General features: G+C 34.0%; 1 protein-coding gene across 1 annotated transcript; it reads left to right on the top strand.

The window, feature by feature from the left end:
* Positions 1 to 566: 566 nt before the first annotated feature.
* On the top strand, positions 567 to 9,324 carry LOC147390383 (secretory carrier-associated membrane protein 1-like). The gene is made up of 14 exons (XM_086458342.1): positions 567 to 678; positions 790 to 874; positions 2,272 to 2,337; positions 3,013 to 3,129; positions 3,219 to 3,281; positions 3,850 to 3,883; positions 4,006 to 4,128; positions 6,218 to 6,280; positions 6,401 to 6,494; positions 7,333 to 7,378; positions 7,495 to 7,562; positions 7,734 to 7,782; positions 8,411 to 8,476; positions 8,963 to 9,324. Exons 2-14 carry the CDS (start codon positions 818 to 820, stop codon positions 9,047 to 9,049), a joined length of 933 nt encoding a protein of 310 aa, XP_086314468.1. The 5' UTR covers positions 567 to 678; positions 790 to 817; the 3' UTR covers positions 9,050 to 9,324.
* The last annotated feature ends 1,877 nt before the right edge of the window (positions 9,325 to 11,201 follow it).

Raw genomic sequence — 11,201 nt, 5'->3', positions numbered from 1 at the left:
TTGTTTTTTCCCGAAAAACAAAACCAATTTATTCCAAGAAACAAAAAATTCAACTCTCTTAAACCATTGATTTATTCAACAAAGTCCTCTAAATTCAAATCATTATTTATTTTGTTTCCATTGATTTAGTTGATGGCCATCGATCCTTTCTCAAAATCTCGATAATATAGATATTGGAGGACTCGAATCTCATCTTGAGCTAATATTTCAATTAGGAGAAAATTCGAGTATTGAGTCTTGTCCCTATCGACATATTTTTAATATTTCAAGACAAATGAAAAGCATTCAATGTTTCATTCTAATTTTGATTGAAACACTTTAAGATGGTACAAAACTTTAAATCCATTCTCTGTTAATTGATGGAAGGGCTTGTAGAGAAATAAATGGAGGAAAGTTGAAGATGGAGGTATTTCAGTCATTTTATTATTCTCTCACAGAAAACCGTAGTCAATGGATTAATTAATCAACAGCTTGAAAGTCCAGGGGTTTCTATCAAATATACAATAAAATCCGAGGGTATCTTAAAATTATCCTAAACGCAGGTTCTAAAGTAATCAACCTAATCGGTCAAACCCGCGAACAGTTGGTTGTTGTTTCCTTCAGTTTTCTTTCTCAAAAAGACAATTTTATAAGAAAACGAAGGCTCGTGCCTCGTCCATGTCTCTCTAACTCAAAAAGGTCTAAGTTTGAAAAAGACAACCCTAATTTCGTAAATCTCGTCTTCCAATTACTTCTCTTTGAAGATTTCTCTCCTTTTGAATCTTCAGATCTTTGGTTTTCTCATCTCAGTGATCGATTTCCAGAGCTAAGATCTCTCATGGCCGGCCGTTACGACAGAAATCCCTTTGACGAAGAAGATGTTAATCCGTTTGCGGTGAGTTTGTAACCTTTATGTTCATGTTCTTGGTTTCTGTTTCTTTTTATTTGTTTCTTTTTTTCTGGATCTCCTTTGGATTTAATTGGTTTGGAGTCTTTGAAGTTTAAATTGCAGTAAATCGGTTGAGTTTGGTTGTTTATGAAGTCTATATGTGAAATTAGAGATCTTAGGATTGGAATTGACTTATCGGAAAAATAAAAAAGTTGTAGAATTTTTGGTATTTTTTAAGTTGAGTTGTAAGTTTTTCTACTCGATACAATCAGAGAATTGGAAAAATCATGGATTATGGTGTTTCAAGTATTAGATCTGGGTTCCATGTTGATTTTCTTTGGAGTGAAAAGACAATATGAAATTGAGATTTCTATTTTCTGAACAATTTTGATTTTCCTTTTTTTTTTTGTTAAGTTCTTTTGGATGTTTAGGGTGTAATTCTAATGAACCATAAGTGACAAGGCTCTATGGTTGTGAGGGAAGCTTCTTTGTTATCTGAAATTCATTTGTCTTATTAATTGGATTAGATTCTGGTGTTTGTACAAGTAGGAAAAAAGGGTTGGTAACATGATCTTAGGTGTTTTTTGTGTTGTTGTTTTTGGATGCTCAAGTGTTTAAGGAACTTGAAGAGCGCCAAGATCTTATAGTACGCATTCGTTATATGATGACTTTTTGTGGAAGAATTAAGGATTGTGCATGTATGGCCAGTGACCGATTGGCTCTACATAGAGCTCTGTTTGCTATGGACAATGGTGGAACTAAGTATTGGTGGTGGTGCTGGTGGAAGATGCAGTCTAATCATTTAGGTAGGTGATATTTCTACTAGCAAGGATGCATTTGAAGTGGGATTAATGATTTGACGTTAGAAGTGTAGAACTTCATATGGAATTTTCATGGGTTGGTTGTATGTGAGAGGGAGGGATGTCGGTATGTCATGCTTTGGTATTCAGAATGTTCAAGGGTATGTTAGTCTAGTGATTCATTCACTATGTGCATGATGGTTAAATTTGCTAAAGTTTGAACGTATTGGGATGTGTTGATTATTGATAGTTACTTTTCAAAGGCAGAGGGGGTGTTGCACACAATGGAATATTTTGTACTTGATGTGAGGAGCAATAAATATCTTTTGGATGTGCTCATCATGTAGAGAATGGTGATGGTGTTTGCTACTAATTTGCTTGATCATTTAATTTTCCGCTCTTTTTGTTTCTTTTTCATCTATGTGGGTAAACTTGAGATTCTCGTGTATACCGCTTAGCTGAAGCTCTTTAATTTTCTCTTTCCTTATCATCGGTTTTGGTTATACTCTAATAATAAAAAAAGCTTTGGTGTATTCTTTTGGAGAAGTTTACATAGTGGGATCTTAAGCAAGTTATCATTTTTCTAATATTTTTTATTGCCAGGATACAGCAGGTAGGGGAAAAGCGTCAGGTCAATCAAACTATGGTGGAGGAGCATTTTATACAACTGTAAGCTCATATTTTCTTTTATTATTTTTTTTTCTCAAGAGCCATTGTTTTTTATTAGACAATATATCATGTGAGAAGAAACTGCAGAAAACATAATCAATGTATCTAGTAAAGAGTTTGCTTTGAATCAAAGCATGAGCTTTGTTTTTGCTTCACCAGAACAATACATATAGCAGCTTAATGACATTTGGATTCTTTATTATTTTCTATTTGAAGCCCATGGTATAATTTCTTTAGGATTGTTTATTATGTTCTATTTGAAGTCTGTGGTATTGTTCTTTAGTTCCAGTTGTGTCCCAGTTCTTACTCATTGAGGAGAAAATTTGTATCCTAGACCTCATTATTGTGTCATATACGTCCTTGTTTTCTCGTTTCTTGACCACTAGTGCTTGAGCATGACTGACAAATTTATACAGATTTTAACTTTTTCCTTGTAAACCAACGGTTAGTCCTTTGCTTGTTTACTTCAAACAAAATTTAATCTCCTACTATACACTTTCTGTGCTACCAGAATGTTGTTTCAAAGGTATGCTTTTGTTTCGTTTATTAGGCTTACTTCTTTTTATGCACTTCTCTGTGGATCTTTTGTTGCACAAGGGACTGCTTTCATTTTATTCGTTTATGTTATGCTTTTCCTTCTGATCTAACATATCATTATCTTGGTGAGATATCCAGAATCCTGGAAGTGTTCCTCCTGCCTCAAACTCAAGGCTTTCTCCTCTTCCTCCTGAACCTGTAGACTTCAACTATGATCGTGGTGCAACAATTGATATTCCTCTTGATACATCACAGGTAGTTACAAGAGATCAATCCATATTTTCCATCAAGATATTTCTTTTGGTGAAATGTAAAGCTCAAATAATCTTTTGTCCAAATTTTAGGATATAAAAAGGAAGGAGAAGGAACTTCAAGCTAAGGAGGCTGAATTGAAGAAGAGGGAACAGGTACTATATACCAATATTATTGCAGACTAGAAGGTGGCATGTGCAAACACTCATGCGTTGAAAGGGTGATTTGAAGATTACATAGTAAAAAAATATTTTTGTAATTTTGCAAACTAGCCAACGTGATTTTCGTGGCTTGCAATTGTGCGATTGCAATATATATATATATTTGATTTTGACCAAAATAACACTGATTATATAAAGTTTAAATGTTAAGGTGAGAACATTTTTGGAATCCAAATTTTGTTGTCGAACCACTTCTACTCCGCCTTCCTCTCATTATAATGGTAAAGATGAGTGAAGAACATGCAGATTTAATGGCATGCCTCCATCTAAAACAGTAGCTTTATGTACACCACATACGTGCTTGTCCCCACTCCCCACATTGATTTTCTTGGTCAAAATAGATTTTTTGATGTCATACAGATTTAAAAAATTATTTTAATAATATTACATGTATGGTGCCTTTAATTTATTTATTTTTCATTTGCATCTTGTTATGTTTGTCTTTATTGAAGTATTTCTTAATTTCTAGTCATGTCTGATTAGTCTTTTTGATGGTATGCAGGAAGTAAAACGGAAGGAAGATGCTGCAGCACGGGGTATTTCTCACTGTTCAATTATAGTACTTCAATTTGTTATATGTTTGTAGTTTGTACCACTCAACTAGGTTGGTATTTCTACGTAATCTACCCATTTGATTGTTTTTGGGGTTTTTTGACAGCTGGAATTGTCTTAGAGGTGAAAAATTGGCCGCCATTTTTCCCCATTATTCATCATGATATTGCAAATGAAATTCCAATCCATCTGCAAAGGATGCAGTATGTTGCGTTTATGACATTGTTAGGTATGTTACTTTATGCTATTGCATGGATGTGACACTGGACTATTTCTTTTATGTTGGAGTGCAACTTCAATGCAAAATTTTGTCTTTTTTACTAGCAGGATTCCAATTGCTATGTTAATTTAGGTTTAGCAATTTATATTGGAACATCTTGCCTAATGAGAGAAGGCAAAACTAGGCAAGCTACTCAAATGAAAATGTAGCTTGCATTCATCTCTCAGTGATAACATCCAAAATACCTTGTAGGTTCCACATTAATATTTCTGTCACGGTTGATAGAACTTTCAGGGAGATTATTCGTGTAGACAATCTTGTATGAATGTTTTCTGTTATCCTTTTCTTTAGGAAGCATTGTAGTGTTCTAGGTTCAATTTCAATGACCAAGAGACTATGATGTTAAGACACACCATTTCGTATTTAGTGACCTAATATGTTCTCATGGCATCAGAAATAGTTCTGGTATATATAGTTTGTAGGGACCACATATCCACACTGAAGATCATAAAATTGGCTTTCTGTTTCAGGTGATTATGTTACATTAACCGCCATAGCTATATGAAAATCCTGGGGAATGGACATAGGATAAGTAAATTGAAAGATCTTAATTCTTAACAACAAATCTAGTCCATGGGTTTGTTTACTTACATCAGCACCAGAACTTTGACATTGATGCAGAAGTAGAGCAGAGTGAGGCAAGAGATTGCATACATCAAAGCAAAGATAAAACCAAGTAGAAATACTACTTGTGAGAATCAAACAACTTAGCTTCCTTAGAACCGAATTACACTTTATGTTCTACCTATGATTCAAAGTTTTGTTCTGTTTTGGCAGAACTATCTGGTTTCAGCTGTGATTGAAATGTAGCATTGACCTTGAGACATTGAATATTTTGTAATGTTTTGGTTGAGGCCATCTTGGTTTTCCTCCTAATCAAAACATTGCCTTGAAATGAGATTTTAAACCTTAGTTGCACTTGTACCCAAATTCCATGAGAAATAGCATTTCATTTTGACACTAACAATCTCAAATACAGCTCCTTCAAAATCCGAGATGGCGAAGATAACAGAACATCCATTCTTAGGAGAATCTCCATCACTTCACAGTTCACACATCCTTTCGTAATCTAACATTGTCATCCTTCCCTACTTTGAAGCTGACACCCGACTTGAACATTTAGAGAATTTTTGCATTTCCTTTACAAATCCCGTGGTCATTCAACTTCTACCTGTCTACCAAATGATTTTGTGAGCCTTATTCGCACCTTCCAAAGTAAATCTTTGATTAACATGTCGAGTCCAGTGACAACACCTGCCAGAATGGAAGCAAGGGATTTACTAATAAATAGGAAAACTAAAAAGAGTATGTTTGATTGAACTCTTGCCTCCTTTGGTAAGTAGATATTCTTGCAAATGTGAGCCTCCTCTTGCAAATGCTCTTCAATGTTCATTTTTCCCTAAGTGGAAATCGTTGAAGACCAAAATTGTTGAATGACAGCACAGCTTCTTGTCAGATGAACATGATTACTTTATTGCAACATTTTGATGCGCCAAAGTTGGCAGACGAGTAAGGGATTATTTTAGGTTGACCAGTTGCATGCCTTCTATTGTAATTGGTCATTAGAGTCTACCCTTTGGCATACCATTATACATGGCAGATAGGCAGGGATTGGGATTCCCATTTGATTGGTTTTACTGAATTTGCTCTTACAGAAGTGCCAATAAAATGGTAATCTATATTTCAATGCACTTCTCCTATGTCTTTCGAGATGTATTTGGAAGGAGGATGTAGACAGAGACATGTATGAGTGGTTTGTGTGTGCTTGTGTCGTCCAGTTGGTATTATAGGGCGACAGGACTAAGGCACAGTTTAGAAGTCTTCCCTTGTAAAGTTGTAATCATGATCATGGCTGCACAAATCATATCGCTTAATTTTGTGTTAGTACGGTAGACACTGTTAATTGTTTAGGTTTTATTTCTGTATCTTAAGAAGAGCTTCTATATGAACCACTCAAGATGTTCTGCACCTTTTGTTTGCTAAGCTTTTCTGAATAACAAAAATGACTTGCTGTTTTTGAACTCTTTCTTTTGTGCAGGGTTGGCAGGTTGTCTTTTTTGGAATGTCATAGCAGTTACCACAGCCTGGATTAAAGGAGAAGGTTGGTTAAAAAATAAAGCTAATCTACCTTGCTCCGTCTTATTTTTTGCCGTATCATTTATGTCAAATCTGGTGCATCCCTTTTTATTGTAATCTTGATCTTGCATGTCTTATGCTTTAGGTGTAAAAATATGGTTCCTTGCTATTATCTACTTTATAGCTGGGGTGCCAGGAGGCTACGTGTTGTGGTATCGCCCTCTTTATCGTGCAATGAGGTACTATCTTCTATGGCTATTCCATACTTGTGATCTACCTTTACATTTATTAGGAAAACTTCGAATTTCTAGGTATATTTTGAGTTTTTGTACAACTTGGAATGGGTAAATTTTCACCCCAGCGTGGAAATAGTGCATTTCTGGGAAATGATGGAAATATTGAAAATTTTCCTTCAAACTTCAGGAAAACACGCATGCACACGCACGTTGACTCTGTACTTTAAGGGTCTGACAGCCATAACTAACTATTACTATACATGAAAACAATCATATTTCATATTATTTTAACCCTAAAATCAAATTTTGAAGAAAAAATAGGATTTTGATGGATTTTACTTTGTTGAGAAGTTCAATTTACTTCAATTTTTATATTGGTTGGAGGAAATAATGCAATTAAATATTGCAATTTTGGTGGAAATACACTGTTCACGAAATGAATTGTTATCCTGGCAGAAATTTTGTGGGAAAGAATTGTAGGTGTGTTGTGCTGGTACTTGGGGAATGGGAAATACTTCACAGAATTTGGAGAAATTATGAAAATTTAATACTTTGATCTCACCGGTCACCTGAGCTAGAACGATCTAATTGGATGCTTGTAATCATTTTGATATGTCACGTTAGTCCCTCATGAAGTTGTAAAAATCCGATTGTTTTGATTATTTGATTAGCTTGATTTTGGATATTGATCTTTTTGGTTAGACCAATCAAATGGTATCTTCTAATCTATCTACAACAGACTTTATGCCATATGTTGCACATGGTTTGTAGAATAAATTTATGGTCTTATCAGTTTGGGATCTTTTTTCTTATATTGATCACATCATAACCCTTTCTTCAGGACTGAAAGTGCTTTCAAATATGGGTGGTTTTTCATGTTCTACTTGGTAAGTTATGTATTCTTTTATTTATTTATTTATTAGTATGGATATTTCACAATTTCTTTTCATAGGCAAAAAGCGGAAATCCCTCACTTATGTGTTGTTTTTTTTAATGGATACAGCTTCACATCGGCTTCTGTATCTTTGCTGCTGTGGCTCCTCCTATTATTTTCAAAGGGAAATCTCTAACGTATGTTCCACTTATAAAATTAGGAAGTTGTTTTGGCCTTTTAAATTCTTATTCTCTCTCTTCTCCCTCTCTCTCAATCATAACGAGGGACCTTAAGCAACATCAATCTCTTTTAGCATTCTTATTTATCTGCTAATTGTGATGGTTCTCTGATGTGATCTGGTGGAACAGGGGTATCCTGCCTGCGGTAGACGTTATTAGCAACAATGCTTTGGTTGGGGTAAGCTTAATAATTTTAACCATGATTTTGTGCTTGGTTTGCCCAAGATAACTCGAGGGCTAAACATGATGTCAGTTTTAGAATGTCACAATTTTCCTGTGCAAGAATTTGCATGTGGCATAAGATCAGGGGACCAATGATATGCTAGCTATCGTAGCTTATCAGCTTACAATGGGGAATCAATCAAGAAAACTGAGAATGTGACACTAGCTGATACTATATGCTACTTACTTAGCTACAGCATATCAGTGACCACCCCTATCTTGATGTGGAAAGATGCTAGTTTTTACAGATTAATTGTATACATGGTTTAGATGAAAGTTTACATTCCAGGTTTTAGGTTGTTGCCTTCATTTTTCAACAATCCAAGTTGCAGTCACTGAACTAAACTTGTTTTTACTGTTCACCTAAGTTCAAGATATCTTTGAACAAGTTGGGATCCACAAGTCAATTTACTTGGCTGGGCTCTGAATATCAAGTCTGAATTTTAATCTTCTAAAGAATTGACTAATAGTAGTTCATGTTGCCAAGTTAGTTCATCCTCCAACTTTTTGGTTGTATGAAATACTCAAACCTTTATTGCTTGTGAAGCTAGAAGATTTATCCTATCAACTGACTTCTTTTACAGATCTTCTATTTCATTGGTTTCGGACTCTTCTGTGTTGAATCGTTCCTCAGCGTCTGGGTTATCCAGGTCAGTGTGTGTATGTTTATATTAATGTTCAAATTGGTCGCAACATGGTTGGACCGATTTTGCTTTTATTATTTGTTTTAGGATAAGACTTTATTGTCGTTGTTGTTTTACAGAATTTTAAAATTACGTGATTTTCCCTGTATGTTTTTATCGTGGTTTGATTATTAAAGGGTCTTCCCATTAATGAAATTAGTCTTTGTCGAAATCTTACTTTTGAAGGAAAAAAATTCAAAATTTGTCAAAACTGGTGGTTTACTCAGTTTCATTGTTGAACCTCCAGTTTTGTAAAAGTCATCATCTCTTTACGAAACACTTGTTCTATTTGAACTGGACCAATTATATTAGGAAAATTGGTTGGACCCGGTCAGACTACTAGTTCTGTCTGTTTTTTTAAAATACTGGTTTATATGTATATGTGTATTATTCATTTGGGTAATGCTTCTGCGCATTTCTTCACCGTCACGTGTTCTCGCTTCCAATATGCAGCAAGTATACATGTATTTCCGAGGTAGTGGCAAAGCTGCAGAGCTGAAGCGTGAAGCTGCCAGGGGAGCCGCGAGGGCAGCGCTATAACAACATGGTCATTACTGTAATTAAAGCGTGACGCCAATAGTAATATAGTATGGATGTGTTATCAATTAGCAATGAGATAGAGAAATTTCTTTACATACCATAGTATGTTTCCTTTATTCTGTTGTTTAGTGCCACAGTTTTTCTTGGGATATCTATCTGTGATTAAAGTGAGAGAATGATAGAAATGTAGGAATCATACTTAGCTGTTTTTCTTTGATGTTTGTGTGTCTGTAATATGATTTTATTGAAAGATTTATTGTTTCTTTTTCTGTAAAGTTTCGATTCATACGGACAGAGAGTTCAGAAATCTTTATTGTTGGGGAGAATCTTGTGGAAATGATGGCATGTGCATGGCTCCTAAATTTTTTGTTTCCCCTTATTCCATTAATGTATTAAATCTACAAAATCAGAGTCATGGATCTTATGCAGGAGCTCCGAAATTCTCTGAGGTCTTTCTTATCTTCCATGAGAGGCATAATTTATCATTCGACCATTGAAAATCAACTCCAATTTATGGTCTCTGCTGGATTTCCCAATCTATATAGTAAAACTGGTCTTGGAATTTTGTGGAAACAAAGATATCCTACATTAATACTTAAAGATTTTAGAATGATTTTACAATTTGTCAAATCTTTGCCCCATAATAATCCCTTTTTGTTTTGTTTGTAATGACATGCATTGAACCAATCTATGACTTTATTAATTTCCTTTTTTATTGTTCATGCATCGTTGCTCCACATTGATTGAATACGATTCTGAGTTCTTCCATGATCACAAAGGTCTAAAATTTAGAGCCTAAGTAAATATTGAAAATCTTAAAAAATGGGGTAAATGGTAAATAATGTCATTTCTATGTTCGTTAGGAGTGACGAAATTTATAAATATTTCGTCTAGAAAAATAAATTTTTTTTCAAATCTTTGCAATTTGTCAAATATGCTAAAAGATTCTATAATTTGTCAAATCTTTGCCTATTAATAATTTTTTATTTTTTTTATTTTTTTTGTTTGTGCATCATGGGCTCAATGTTGATCAAATAAGATTCTGAGTTCTTTACGAAAACAAAATCCAAAATTTAGAGCTTAAGTAGCTATTAAAATATTGAAAATGATTGAATTGAGGAAAATGATCGATGGTTCTGTGATGAGGGCCTATGTCAAAGGGGGGCATCAGAAAATTGCTATTCTAACTTTTTGAAGAAAAAAAAAAATAAAGGTTTAAAATTTTGCCTCAAGGCAATGTTCTAAGACCATCTCGATCGTGACAAGAACAATGAATCATTCAATATTTCGGTCCTTCCTCGGGTGAAATCAAAATGTATGAAATATCAAACAATGTTCTTAATAACAAAAGATTTGACGTTGGATGGAATGGAATGAAAGAACAAGATTCATTTAGCCGATCCCAAATGTTTTTTATTATAGCTAGAGAAAATAAACTTATGTTCTCTGTTGTAGCATTTCCTCACCAAATTTTTATATGCTTAGTATAGGTAGGAAGCAATAGCTTTTGATATTAGAACTACTTGTATTGTATGTAAGTTTCAATTCTTTAATTGCATTCCCTTAGACTATACTTGGATTCAGAGAAATGGAGAGAAGAAAAGAGAAAATAAATGTGTTTCTCTTCATTTCTCTTGTTTAGATTGTTAAATGATGAGAGAAGAGAAAAGAATTGAAAGGAAGAGGAGAGAAAAAAAAATGAGTTTTCTTTCTCTCTTAAAGTGGAGAGGAGATGAGAGAAATGAAAAAAAAAAAAAATTTAATATTTTATAGGTTCAACTCTGCCCTCAGATCTTTTTTAAGATATTTTAAAATTTTAAAGTTGTCCTAAGTTCTTTCTGTTAATTCAAACATGATGGAGAAGAATTGAATTTCTCTTCTCTTCTCTTAATAAGTTTCTCTTCTATCCAAACATGATCTTTGGATTTGTATCACAATGGATGAGGTGGGAACTAATCAAGAAAATTTGGGTTTGAGATTTGGTCAGAAAAAAGGTATCCCACATCAATTTTAAAAGATTTTAGAAAGATTTTACAATTTGTCAAATCTTTGCCTATTAATAATATTTTTTTGTTTTATTTGTAAGATACACTGAACCAAATCTCTAACTTAATTAAATTTCCTCTTTTGTAATTTATCCATTGTGGGTTTC

This window comes from Akebia trifoliata, chromosome 11, assembly GCF_017979445.1.
Source record: "Akebia trifoliata isolate Shusen 1 chromosome 11, ASM1797944v1, whole genome shotgun sequence".
Classification (NCBI taxonomy): Eukaryota; Viridiplantae; Streptophyta; class Magnoliopsida; order Ranunculales; family Lardizabalaceae; genus Akebia; species Akebia trifoliata.
The sequence above is the reverse complement of the archived record's forward strand: the minus strand, read 5'-3'. Positions and strand labels throughout refer to the sequence as shown.